General features: G+C 37.2%; 1 protein-coding gene across 1 annotated transcript in view; it reads right to left on the minus strand.

Annotated features, from left to right (window-relative positions):
- Positions 1–206: 206 nt before the first annotated feature.
- MYRFL (myelin regulatory factor like) overlaps positions 207–14,681 on the minus strand; it is a 29,369-nt gene continuing 14,894 nt past the window's right edge. Inside the window, exons 10-21 of the mRNA XM_027668634.1 lie at positions 13,858–14,021; positions 13,207–13,270; positions 11,995–12,080; positions 11,569–11,640; positions 11,403–11,443; positions 11,125–11,289; positions 6,668–6,742; positions 3,945–4,032; positions 3,686–3,760; positions 2,624–2,732; positions 497–571; positions 207–403 (exon numbers count right to left, since the gene is read on the minus strand). Coding sequence (XP_027524435.1) covers positions 317–403; positions 497–571; positions 2,624–2,732; positions 3,686–3,760; positions 3,945–4,032; positions 6,668–6,742; positions 11,125–11,289; positions 11,403–11,443; positions 11,569–11,640; positions 11,995–12,080; positions 13,207–13,270; positions 13,858–14,021 — 1,101 coding nt within the window. The 3' untranslated portion in view covers positions 207–316. The remainder of the gene's footprint in view (positions 404–496; positions 572–2,623; positions 2,733–3,685; positions 3,761–3,944; positions 4,033–6,667; positions 6,743–11,124; positions 11,290–11,402; positions 11,444–11,568; positions 11,641–11,994; positions 12,081–13,206; positions 13,271–13,857; positions 14,022–14,681) is intronic.

Genomic DNA, 14,681 nt, shown 5'->3' on the forward strand with positions numbered 1-14,681 from the left:
CTTGTGTCTATATGTGTGCTATATGTACAATATCATATAACTTCACTATGATCAATAGGATTATTTTATTTACACATCATGTACTCCATTGCCTCATATCCTTTTAGACACTGTTTCTGGAAATGCAGAGCTGTGGTTGTTGCCAAACGCTTTATTTTTCTACTTTTTTTTTATTATTTAAAAGTGAAACAAACAAGAAAATGCCATACAACTCAGCAAGAGGTTTAAAAAAATATCCAGGGTCATTCACAAGTCTCTTTTTCATATCAAGAATTTCCTCATCTTTTCCCCAAAGAACAGAATGTTTGGAAACATTTTAGTTACACTGCCGATAAAAGTAGAAGTAGTAATCAGTAAAAAACGTTCCAGCAAAATAAGGGTCTGTCGAGCAGCCAGCAAAACCCTGCAGAAGAAAAATGAAGGAGATTCATATAAGATATTCTTTCAGTTGAAATGCTATTTGTCTTTTGCTGTGTTGCCATTTGAAAAGGCTTACCGGTACAGCTACACGGAAATAGTATGCGCTGTCATACAACTTAGCTACAGGGAGAGTCCAAATATGGTGACGCCCCTAGAAGATAAATGAGAGATTAGATAACCTTATTTCCTGAGAAACTGGAGAGAAGGTTAGGCTCTGGAAACATTTAATTGACAAATGCAGTGCCAAGTAATTACGATAACAAGCCTTGGTAGCTATAGTCAAAGTATTTAAAGAGCAAGTGCTGACTTCAAACCCTGCAAATGTGGGTTTGCTCTGATCACCTCTGCACAGGAACTGACAGGCATCTAACTCCCACTGGCACTCAGCTGGCTCTGAATAACTGAACTCCCTAATTTCTTTTCTAAGCAAATCCCAAAATAAATAGGGATTGTTCCTGATTTGCCAGGTGGCCTGAGAGCTTCAAGTTGTAACAGCGACAAATGGCAGTTCTGCTGATTTTGGAATAGCAACTTCAGTAGTCCTCAGAAACAAGAAAGTTCCTCTATAAATTCTAAAGCTATAGGTAGTGTCTTCACTCAGTATTTCAAAAACAAATACAGGCAAGGTTTCATGCTGTCTTTCATTACAGGGTTCTGCCATGTACAAATTAAACAATATATTTTGTATCTGAAATGTTTATGATACACTGAATTAAAAAAAAAATCAATCCTCAGCTCTCCTTAACCTAATGATCCATAGTAACTTCTATTTCGTCAGTTTCTAGTGTCTCAACTCCTTCGTCTTTCTCTCCTCCCTTCACTTTCTGACACATCCTCTCTGCTGGAGATGATATGTTCATATGATAAAACTTACATGAGACTGCTGAGTCCAAATGACTGCTGTCCTGCCTTTTGGTAGGGAATAAGCCTTCCAATCCCTACGAAAATCCTCTTGAAAGAAACCTCTTCAACTAGGCAGCATTTCTAGTCTGAGTCACGTCAAATCTGAATGCTCACTGCTGGAGATTTGTTAGCTTCAGTCTTTTGAAGTGGATTTCAGCTTGACACAGGAAATCTCTTTGACCAGTTTTGTCACTAAGCTTCAAGGACATTTATGCATGGCGAAAATCTCTATGTCTGACTTAATTTCAGTTCTGTTGGAATTACAGCAAACTTGGTCAAAACAGAAAATTTTGGCTTTCTTGGTCAAAACAGAAAAGTTACAAGAGAAGCTTGTAACTTTTTGCAAGGGTATATGAAAAGTTGATCGGAACGTCAGCTGAAGACTGGAGGTATCTCAACTGCTCTAATTTGACAAAGCACCAAAAAAATATTTTAAATCAATTAAGAGTATATTATATATGGCACCATAGATCAGAAAGCTAAAGAAGACCCAGAAATTACTTCCAAATTCAGGGATGTTTCTCTTACAATGTGTTCAGAAATGCTATTAGCCTTGCTTATGCCTTTCCTAGTGTTTTAGCCAGAATAAACATTCCCAAGCAAACATTGACAAATGGAGACCTTGAAAGAGTCTTATATTTCCAGGGAATTGAAGAGAGTTTAAAGCCTTCATTAATTTACTGGAGATGCTCAAAAGTTTGTAAGAGCTGGTCACTAAATATTTTTTTTTTACTGGTAAAAGCTAACATGTTTTAACGGACTTTATTCCCATTGAAGCAATCCAGAGAATGACAAGTAAACTCTTGCTTTTAAAATGAAGAGTTTTCCCTAGAGGGATTTATTAGTAAACTCATGTTCACACAGAAATAGAGGGGAATACTACCATTGTTTCCAGTAAATTGAAGACTTTAAAAGTGGAATTCATTACCCATAAGATAATAACAGAAATCTAAATTAGATGAGAGTTTGGAGGACTCTGTCTCCTAAAGTCCTGAGTGATAAGTTATTCCCATTTTTTAAGTACCTCTGGAGTTATAATGAGTTATAGTGGTGACTTAGGCTGAAGGAGACTCAAAACTCTCCTTCCAGAGAAACGCTGGATAGATTTTAATAAAAGTCAGCAGAAAAGTGACTCCAACAAAAAGATTTCATGTCATTATGGCCATGCCAAAGCCAGCTATGACTGACAGACTCAAAGCACCACTGGATATCTACTACCTTAACCAAGACCAGAATTCTGCAGCCATTAATTTTATAAAAATGATCCCCACGAGCCAGAGTATTGCTGCAGAAATCTTACCTGTGTGGTTTCTAGGAAATCTTTCCTACTGTTTCGGTTTGAAGAATAATAGGAGCAATAATTTCCAAATGTGACTTTGCAGAGAAATATAATTAATGGCTCTGTGGTGCTTCAAGAAACAGAGAAAAATAAGGATTAAAATTATTTTATTAAAAATAAAATCAGTTCCCCCAAACCACAAACCAATATTCAAAATAAATTTATACTCAGTGAAACTCTGATTATGATGTATTAATCCCTACATGGCAGGGCTGTACCATTAGTTTATAATGGCATACATTTAAAAGGCAAATCTTCAGCAGCTGTAGAAAACACGTAGACGCTTCAGGAGTGCTGTTATATTTCCTCTTATCTGAAAAAGGCAGACGTTTGCAAGGATAACATTCAAGATCAAAAGACTGGACAAGCCATTCCTTGGAAAGACAGAAGTCATGAAGTGTCATCAAGGAGATTGTTTGGCGGCTGTTCTGGCTATCACTATTTTCTCAGAGAACTCCAAAAGAAAGGACTTGTTACTTTTGGGAGAACCCAGTGGAGTTGGGCTTTTGAGGAGAAAATGCCTGCTGAGAGGATTAAGTCTGCTCCTTATTCCTGCTGTAAGTCACAATTTTATGTGTTACCACAAGTTCCTGCACAAGAATCCCCTTTTACAGGGCTTGGCACAACAGGCCCAAAAAAGGTACCCTCTGGAGGTAATGACGTATGTGCCTAATAATATTTCTCTACACCAAAAAAAAATCAAATCCCTAGGCCAAAGGCCACAATCCTGCCACTATATGCATACACGTCTGCTCAAATGATTATTAGGAAAAAACTTTAAGACTTCTGGATTTTAATATTTGTAACAATGGGTGAAATTGTCATTGGGCTGAGAATGGTATTGGGCCTATGCTACAGCAAGGGATCTACTCAGACATCTACATTAAGAACTTAGTTGTGCATAGATTTATCCCACTCCTCTGAAAAGGACAAATTTGTGTCACAATAACCATCAGACAAGAATTTCTATCAAATAAGGAACTACTGTTGCTTTTTGTATGTGTTGTCTTTAATTGTACTTACTTTATTTCCAGTGAGATTTCTACATCCATGGGTGTGTATTTGTTAACAGGAATAACAAAGCTGTAATTTCCAGAGCTAGAAAAGGTTGCATTAATACACTTAGGATTTGCATTTAAATTTAAACAGAAAAAAACCCACAAAAAGGTAGCAAAGACTCCTGCATGCTAGAGTAAGCAACTGTGAGCAGGAGCCAGCAAAGTAACCATGCCACATTAATGGTATTTTATTCCACCACAGCATAATAAAACAATTTACTTACCTACACTGCAGATTTTTACTGCAATAGCGATTGTCAATGCTTTGTTGAGTTTCCAAAATCTGTATGGAACTGATTGTTGTATCAATCCCTAAAAATATTAACAATAATGGTTTATTCTTGATTATTTCAAGAAATAATTTCAAGAAATCTTAGATAAGAGCATAATAAAACTGCAGTTAATACGGTAGCATCTACCCTCTTGATTGCCACTACAGGACTTGCTGCAGGTCTAAATTAGTGCTCATTTAAAAGCCTCTGATTGATTACCGTCATTCTGCCATTATAGGGGAGATATGATTCTTGTTCAGTTTGCAAGGACAAATATCCTGGGAACCTAAGATTGTACCATTTTCTTTTGGGCAGACACTGAAGGCAATTTTGATGGCAGCCCAGGTAGAACATAAATGTGTCGATATTCATTTTAATGTACTAGAAACCATGCTCATGCAACTAATCATTACTTTGAAAAACATTATCTTTGTTGAGAGAAACAATATGGAATGGAAAAAAACTTGTTTCTACTCCTATGTGCAAGAAGACTACCCAACTTTAATGAATATTATAATTCCTTCATAAAATGTTGCCTTGAACTTGCAAGAACTTTTGCTTTTTCAAGAACTTTGTAATATGCTACATATAGGTGAAGAGTATAGCCACAATGATACTGTTTTTTGCCAAGGCAGATTAGCCCTGCAGAGAGTTAGGCAGCAAGTACCAATGTTCTTGCTAACACAGGAGCACAGCTTCTGCTTTCACATCTGGCCCAGGAATCGCTGCAGTGAGTTGCATCCTGAAGGGCTTATTTCTTCTGAATACATCTATGGCATCCAATCGGTGAATGTCCACAGTTAAACCTGCAGCATCTCAGATTCCTAAGCCAGCTCATTTCAGTTTGAACTTTGGAGGGTCCTCTGAGTGGAACTAGGCTGACATGCCAGTGGTTTGGGGAAGGCCCAGGTGTGGAGGGAGAGCAGGAGTCATCAGCAGATCACTGCACTCCAGCTATTGCCTATGGCATCAAGCTGCTGGTATTTTAAATCCTAGAATCATAGAAAATCCTGAGCAGGAAGGGACCCACAAGAATCACAGAGTCCAACTCTAAGCCATGTGTCTGAGAGTGCTGTCCAAATTCTTCTTGAACTCTGTTAGCCTTGGTGTCATGACCACTTCTCTGGGGAGCCTGTTCCACTGCCTGACCATCCTCTGGGTGAAGAACCTTTTCCTAGTATCCAGCATAAACCTCTCCTGACACAGCTTCATGCTATTCCCTCAAGTCCTATCTCTGGTCACCAGAGCAAAGAGATCAGTGCCTGCCCCTCCACTTCCCATCGTGAGGAAGCTGTAGACCACTAGGAGGTCTCCCCTCAGTATCCTCTTCTCTAGGCTAAACAAAGTGACCTTGGCCACTCCTTGTAAGGCTTCCCCTCCAGACCCTTCACCAAGTCTTGCAATAGGGTGCAGAAAGCACAAGGAAGACCAGGTTTAGCAGGGCCAAGCCTGTTCTTCACGTCGCACTGCGCACAATAGTTTTGTGTTTCTGTTCCTCTGTTCAACAGCAATCATTCCCTACTTTGCAGGCAAACTTGATGATTATAGGCTGACCTATTCTCTGATTATAAAACATTTGTGTGGTAGTATATACTTAACTTGCAGCATGCAAAAATCCACACATATGCTTAAGTGACAAAGGGAAATTGAACATATTCATCTCAAAGAACTAGCACAGAAGAACATTCCCCTATGACACAACATCTTATTACAACACTTATCATAGTGATGCCTCAGAGGACTTTTTCTGAAGTGTGTACCCATGTAAAAAAAATTAGAAGGGGAATGATTTTTCCCAGATCATCCCACTGGGGCACACCTTTCTTCTGTTCCTCATATGGCCCTGGGTAGCAACCTGCTTTAAGTGCATGCTAGTGTATAGATGTTTTCTCATTCAAATATTGCCTAATCTTTAATCAAATATTTATTAAAAAACCCAATCCTTAAAATGGAGGATACAGATAAAGAGAAAAGACATAAGGCATAATCCTGCTCATACTGAATGAATGCCAGAGCATGCTGTTATAACATGTAATTAGCAGATACTCATTTTTACATAAAAGAATCAATATTTTCAGCCCAGACTGGCACTGACAGCAGTGCAGAGTCACTAAAAGAGGAGCCTGAAATCAAGCCGAAAGTCTTGCGTCTAGGAACTCCATTTCATCTCCTCTGAGGAAGGCAGTGTCAGAATCCTAAGGCAGAGATGGCCCCTTTCAGCAGCTGACACTTTAATCCGTTAAGTGAGATGAGCCAAACTCCAAACACTTCCTTTACACTCTATCATGCATTTCATGCACACAAATATCACACTCATATCCTTAAGCATTTTGCTGTTAAAGGGTTAGCACAGCTGAGCACCTTGTAATTTTTTAGCCCCTGTCAATGTCACTTATCATTTTATTGTGTCTGAAGCCAAGCCAACCCTCTAGAGAGGGCAGTCAGAATGTCTATAAAAACCAAATGAAGACGTAAGAATAAACTGAAAATTACAGTGAATCACAGGTTTCCTGTGGTTCACAGGGAATAGCTTCCCAAGTGCTAATTCTCTATAATGATCAGTTATAAATAAAACTCCTCTAAATTCCAGAAGCAGAATTTCAAGCCTAAAAGTAGCTCTTGAAAGTTATACAAGTAAACATTTTTACTGCATTTACTTTAAATATAAGACTTACAGTCATTTCCAAGATCAGGTCTTCCGTTATGTTTTTTGACTGGATCTCGTTCAGGTAGTATGCCACTTTTGTTTCCTGTGAAAGGATGTATGTACAAACATCTCCAAATTAGCCTTGCACAGTTGTAACAGCAAAGTATGAATACAACACCAGAAGATGTTTTGTTAATTATCTCTTAGATAAAGGTATGCATAACCACAAGAGAAATCTTTAAAATACCAAGCCCCTCTATTCAGAAGATATACACGGTCAAAATAAGTTTGCAGATAACAAGATACAAGCTTTCAAAATCTACGAGATATCTAAAACATTTCCAAAAAATAGCCGAATAGAAAATATTTCATTACACACACAGAACATCACCAAATTTTATAATAGAGCGATAAAGTGAAATTCAATATGCAGTCAGGTACTTCAGCACAAATCTGATCATAAAGCCACATCTTTTTTATTAGTGAGAAAATTGCATTAGTAATAACAGGCATCTGGCACACAAACACAAACTGATACAACAACTGGTAGAACAACTAAGGTTTTTGAATGAAATGTTAAGATACGGAGGACTGTCCCAGTACTTTGGAGAGAGATACCTAAACAAATTAAATAAACTGATAAACAGCTCTAACAACACAATCACCATGTTCATTGATGTCACCTCTGTAACTTCAAACATTGAACTAGTCTGGGTAATATAAGCTGATGATTTTTTTTTTAAATGTTATTCTGTTAATTTTCTCAAAACTTCTCTAGAAAAGTGAACTTTAAAGGTTTTTTTGAATAATCACCACAAAGTACAACCTGGGGAAGGCAAAAAGCCCTTCAAGTGCATGAAAATGGTTTAATGCCATTCCTATGCTTTTACACTAACTGCCAGTCAAGAATCTGTTCAGAGACACGTAGCCAATAAGATGGCACTTGGAAATGTTGATCTTGCCTAAACTAACATGTTTCATCAAATACCATTTCTCAAATACCAAAATACTCCATCCTCATCTTTTCCAAAGGAAACATTCGGATTTCACAATGGTTGTTTAGAACAAAAATTTCTGTTTCATTATATAAAAATTTATTTTATAGAAATAAATTTAAGGATCAGAATGCATTATTACTGAGACTGAAACAAGATAGCTGAATTCACCTCACTGTTTTCTTATTCATGCCAGATTTGGTTTCCATTTCAGTATTGGGAAATAAGAAAATCCAGACTTTTCTCATGTTGTAGGTGACCAAAAGCATGGAAAAATATTAACAACTGGAATCCAAGGGCCCAGAAACAATGTAACACAAAATCATCTTTGGGATTTTAATCTGTTTTGTGTCTTGTTATGAATCTGTCACACTGCTGCCAGTTATTCCTTGAACCCATTTTCTATTTACCAGCTCATCATACAGATCCACTGGTTCTGCAAGTTTTGGTGGTTACTGCTGCATTTAGTAGTTGTCTGCTGTCCCATTTCATTATACTGTTCCACACACTTGGAAAAATAGCTACTGAACAATCACTTTTACATGTACAGTCAGTCTTGAGGCAGATACAGAATAAGCCTGTTCATTCTCTCATTCCTCCTCCATTTTCTTCTGATTTCTCTTAATAGTCTAGATATGCTAGCAATGCATTAAACGCTGTCATTTTTCATTTTCATTAGCAGAGAACTACTCTGTAGGAAAACCTATATCCCCTTGTAAAGGAAAAAGATTGCTCCCTCTAGATAAAATATTTCAGCCGTGCAAGTGTTGGCAGGAATATTTATTAAATACTCTGAATTACTAAACACTTAAAACTGTCATTCTTTTGCAGATGATGGAAGAAAGCATTAAGCGGGCAGCAGAATTTTGTACAAAACCCAGGATAAAGATGGATTTACTTCACTAAAATTTCAACTATTATACTGAGTCAGTAACCAGTATAGAACTTTATTTTTACTTGAGTTTTTACTCGTCATAAAATTACCATTTCATTGCTTCCTTTAAGCTGAAGCAATCTAAATCTGGAGTGCAAGGTGCCAACTGAGATCACCAAGAACCACCAAAATGCACCACAGCAGCCTTCAATAAATTGTGGTAAACTTCCACTCTTTCACATACAGTAACTCCGAGGACTTTCTCAAAGGCCCATGTGGGATGTGAGGATGCAATTCAATAACAAATATAAAAGTAAAAGCATACAAGAATGTAATTATCTTCAAATAAGCTTGAGATAAACTCATCCATTAAACAGGATATCAATTTTTTTTCCCCTCAAACACTTTCTGGTTTTAATTCACGGGAGTCGTAATATTCTATAAGCAGTATGGAAAAAATCTGCTGATGTTTTCTTGTGGTGGTGGTACCTTACTATGAATCTGTTAACTACCATCTGAAGGCAATAAATGTGAATGCATGAGGTTGATCAAAATCCAAGAGGATTCCTTAGCAACCTTTAATTTTGACTGAAAAGACACTGGGGAGAAACAACACTGTAAGAGAAGGTAAGGACAGCCCCTGGTTATTGGTGACACTTTAAGGGGAGAGCAATGAGCACTAATGGCATGGAAGCAGAGGGCAGAAAAGGCCCAAATGCTGCAGGGTGTTCACACTCCTTAGTTCCACTGAAATCAAGGGGAGTTTGAAAGCCTAAATCTTTAAGGGAAACTAGTTACAACAAATAAAGTGTAGGGGAGAAAGGTCACATTAAGCTAGACTACATAAGGATATGCTGATTTTTTGTTTGATAAATTTTGTCTTGCTTATGAATGCTTTTGTTTCTACTTGAACTTTCCTAAACAGCCTTCTTAAGAAATCTGAGATACAAGGGATTAGGAGCTACAATGGATGCACTCACTAGCAGTCTGCAACCACAGAATTCAGCTATCACATTGTAGGAACATCAAAAGGTCTGTTAAATGTGAACGCCTAAAGTAGTATTTAATTCAACTGTAATTTCAAATAGTTTTACCTTTCCACAAATCAGACTAATCAGATGCTTCTAAAATATCCAGTGTTTATCTTGCTTATTCCCCATATTTAACTCTTGGCTTTTTGTGCTGAAAACATTTTCCTTTTCATTTATCTTGGCTGCAGCTACATTAAACAGCTTGTTGGTTTTCCTTCTGTTTGGATTTCATATTGACATTGTTACCTTCCATCTGGGGATACATTCAGCTTCGTTAAACTCATGCAGAACTGAAATCTTTCAGTTGCTTGTGTACTCTGCTGATTTTTCGCTCTTTGATCCACACTTAATGCTATTTGGAACATAAGACCTTGAGAAGGTAATGCTTTGTGTTTATTCTTATCTTCTTTTTCCACCTAATACCAAAAGCAGTCAGCTAGGGACAGAAGGTTTTCATATTTCATTTTCATCCATCTACAATTCCCTCACTTATAAATGAGATTAATGTCTTTTTGATTAATCAACACTTTCAGGCTTCAGAGCAATACAAATCACTCAGGTATGACCTCTTGAAAGCACTGTATTGAGATGTATCTGCCACAGGCTTACTGCAGCACTAATCACAAGAATCACAAGGACCACTTACATGCAGCTTGTCTGCCGTATAAAGAATGGCCAGTGGGTGAGTCCCACTGCAATAGTTCGTGCTAAGTGTCACAGCAATTGGTAATGCCAGCTCTGGCAGACATTTGAACTTCAGAAGCTGAACTGCATCCATCCCCAATTTCACCTCAGTTTGTCAACTGTGGTGCAAGAATTGTTCCCAAGGCCAAGAAAGGAAGAGTCCAATTGCTGGTCTAGTAATACTAACATACGCTTCCAGACATTGACAATGTTAAGGACTGGCATAGAGGAACACAGATTCCAACAACTTATGCATACCTTTATGCATTAACCCTTTCTTATAAATATTATAAAAGTTGAAAATGGCACCTTCTCACACATTACACATATAACATCTGGCAGACAATAGCTGAAAGAGAATTCATTTCAGTAAAAGTATTTTATTTTATAGAGCTCTGCCTTCAAACAATGCTACTCAAAAACCCTGCGTGAACAATCAGAGTTTTAATTGTAAGTTTTATGTTTTCAGGTAGTTGGAATTCTGTCTCTGCCCACAGAAAAGATATCATCATATTGTGATACGATTAAGTATTTTATTTAACATCTGTTAATTCACTCTCTACTACCCTCAATCTACTCCTGTCTAACTGTAGCCAAAGGTTAATTAAAGGGATTAGTGACTTTCCAGTTCACATGAAATCATTTACTATAAATGGCCAGGAAGAACAGTGACATCTGACAAAACATTTTAGGACCCTAAATCTTAAAGGTAACCAGGCCAGATTATTCAAAAACATATTGACTGCAGTGATGATTAGCTATATCAGGATTTTTAAAATCCTCTGGACTAGGCTCTTTTGTAGGAAGTTAACTACCTTTAAAGATTCTTGCCCCTTCCCCCACACTCTCCATACAGTTTCTACTAAAATTGTAAATAACAGAAATTAATTTTTCAACTTACGTTTCTCCTTTGCATTGTTTTTTTCATAACTTAGAGATCTGACTTTTGGTTGATGAATTGGACAACAATAGACCTTGTCACAAGGCAAAATATCACAGAAATTCACTTCAGGGATCCTGCTGATGGGCTGTGTGCTCTGAGAAATTGTGCTTTCCATCTGAAACGCTAAAGCAAAAAAAGAAAAGATTATCAAAAATGCTGTGTGTCTACTGACATTTTATAACAGCACAGGAATTGAAAGTCTGTTACGTGTATGCAGACCAGTAGAGACACAGTACCTGTTGTAGTGGTAGAGGAGAGTAAAACAGAACTTGGGGTACTGCAGATGAAGAAAAATAATTCATTAAAAAATGGACATCAGAGTTGAGGACCAAAACAAATTGGTCCACAACCTATTACTAATTCTACTAATTCAAATTCACTAATGCTAATTTAACCACTTGCCTGTAAACCGGATGCTTTTCAAAACGTCTGTCATGAATGCTAAGTAAATATAGGCTCCATATTGTCAAAGCACTGTAGAAAGAGAATTATTCTGTAGATTTACATCCATCTCTTATGTAACATAATATGAATAATACCTTGGCAGCACTTTGTCCAAATGCCCACTTTCCCTTTTGAGGCACATTCAAGGTGCACCACACAGTGTGACGTGGACAGAGATTAGTTGCATATGCAACTAATGCATATTTCACTTTTATAAAATTATTTCAACTCTCCAATATCACCAGGCATATTCACTGTTAATTTTAATACATTGTGTTCTTTGAGCAGGAAGGGTGAAAAGAAGAAAAAGAAGTGCTATCTTCTTTCTGATAAGTAGAAAGGGGAAGGGAGAAACAAGTCAACTTGTTGATAAGTAATTGTTACCATAGTGCCATAATAGCAATCAAAGCTACTATAGTCACCCGGAAAATCTTCATGGAGCAAGATTCTTTGGTCTTTGACAAACAAACCTAGAAAAAAAAAAGTTTGCTTAATTTAAGTGGCACATAACTAAGCTACTACTAGTAGATTAAGAAATACTACACTAGTCTGACTTTTAAGTCACCTTTCTTCATAGGAACATACAAGTCATCCTTATAGAGTGGTACTGGTCTAAGGAGAAAAACTTCAGTAATGAAAGGCTGCCTGAGACTGTGAGTGCACCGTGAACTGTTGATAGTCTGGGGACACAAACATTACAAAGGAAGAAAGATAGTTAAAAATTACAGCTCCTTATCCATTCTTCCTGCCATTTTTCATACTCTTGAAGAATTTCAGAATCAAATGAAGAACTCAGTAAGCAGTGTCCAAAAGTAAAAGCTCAGCAGCTTTCAGTGTGTATTCAGACCATGTTAAATACAGAAGGCACTTTACAAACAAGTAAGGTGATCTTAGATGATGAAGCATTTGACTGTCATTATGTAACAAAGAACATTTGACCTATTATTTTCTCTTGCTCTTTGGCACTGGCAAAAGCAAGGTAGGCAAATGAGCATTGGTTCATCTTAAAGAACAGGACTTGGCAGACTAGGAGGATTGTCTTTTAAAAGGTCAAGATATACTTCCTCACTCAGCCAATCCCTGTGAAAAGGAGTCTGTGCTGATATGAGCAAGAGGAAGTAATTCAGCAATAGCAATATCATCTTAGCCGGGTCTTAACCACCTGAAAGACATCGTTATTCAGTACAAAACAGGAGCTGATAACTGCAAACCACAGTGAAAAACACACTCAAGGATGAAAGCTGAGGAAGAATCAGCATCACTGTGCAGAATTCCAAATCAAACTGAGCATTTCTATGTAAGGCTGCACTACACCATATGAGCACAACTACAGGCTGAACATTCCTGTCCTGTTGGTCTCCCTCCTCCTTCACACCATTATGCACCATGGATCTACACAGACTGTGTACAGACAAGAAGTGTCTCGTACATAATATCTATCTCAATACAGTTAATTTTTAAGCTTCTACCATGACACTACATAATCCTGGATAAGGAATTTGATTATATTTACAAATATGAAAGCTTTCACCAATATTTCAGCACTTACTTTCTCATAAAGTAAGATACATATTTTGTATATTTAATTTCACTCACCTTGCTGGATTTTAGCCGGACTGATTTTTTTGATGGCAAAAAGCTAGTAGCTCGACTATACCTGCTGTAAGAGACAAGATCTGTTTAACATTCAAATCCATCAGCAACTAATAAATGAAAAAAGACATTTTCAATAGAGTGTTAATGTCACTTGCTTTTGCAATTTTAACATTTACTAAGAGAAAGGCAGAAGTGTCCTCAGACTCATTTTCAAGCACAAAGGTCAGGTTAACTCATTCAGGTGAATGCTATTAAATGCTACATTTGATTTCAAAGAAAAGTTGGGGAAATGGCTTAGAAACAGGAAATACTCATCATTTCCACTGAAGCACTAATGAAGATTCTTTCTAGCAGAAGCTCTGCAGATTTGTCTTAGAAGCAATTTCCATATCTAGACCTGTAACTGGATATAGTCTACCCTTGCTTTATGCAACTGCAGCAATTACAAAAATTACTGCAATTTAACAGCCGTTTCAAATATTAATTTTGTCACTGAGTTAAAAAAATATGAGAAATTCGGGGGGGTTGCACAACTTAAATGTTGGAAATGAGATGAACTCCACTGTCAAGCAAAATTGGGTGTCATTTCTATCAGAGATCACTTTACCAATTTGTGTGACAACTATCAGAGAACATCCTAGACAGAGGTACCTGACTTTGCTCTCTTCACTGACTGTTGATTTTAAACTGCTCATCCGTTTCAGCCTGGCCAGTTTCCTGTTCCACTGTTCCAGTTCTTCTATTCTGACTTCAAGATTGTTTGTTACTTTACAGAGTTGCTTTACAGCACCAACATTCTCCATAAAGATCTGATCCTAAGAAACAAAACAATGACAAAAGTAGATAGAGTATATTCATCAATCAGATATAACAAGTAGAAATGAGTACAGAATTCACATATGTAAGGACACACTGAATACTTAAAATGCAAACACAAGTTCTCACTGTAAATGGGATGCACTATAAAACCCTTTTTCCAGATGTTCAATTGGCAGTAAATTGAAAATAAGAACTTGCAAAAAAATTTGAAGAATATAAAGGGCTTTTTAGACTAAGAATTTAAGCTATAATATACCTTCACACTGCGTTGAATTTTAAACTTTGACACTGTCACAACAGGTATCTGCTATTTGATTTTCAGTGCTGCAGCTGAACAAAGATTTCAGAATCCCCTAGTAAAATGCACATCCAACCATCTACCTACAGGTATTAAGTAGGATCAGACAAGCCAGAGTTTCTATCTATGTTGTATGCATAATGCTAATCACAGAGGGATCAGTGAGAAGGGAAAAAACCAAAATGATGGCATAATATTTTGCTCTCCCCTTAAGCCTCTCCAGTCTCTTACAGGAGTCCTGTAAGTTTTATTATCACATTTAGCTCTGCAACACAGTTCAAACACCTTCCATTTACTCCTGAATATTTTACCAAGAAGACCCTTCTGTTCTCCTACCCCTGCTTATCATCTAGATATC

This window comes from Corapipo altera, unplaced genomic scaffold, assembly GCF_003945725.1.
Source record: "Corapipo altera isolate COAL_440 unplaced genomic scaffold, ASM394572v1 1, whole genome shotgun sequence".
Taxonomy (NCBI): Eukaryota; Metazoa; Chordata; class Aves; order Passeriformes; family Pipridae; genus Corapipo; species Corapipo altera.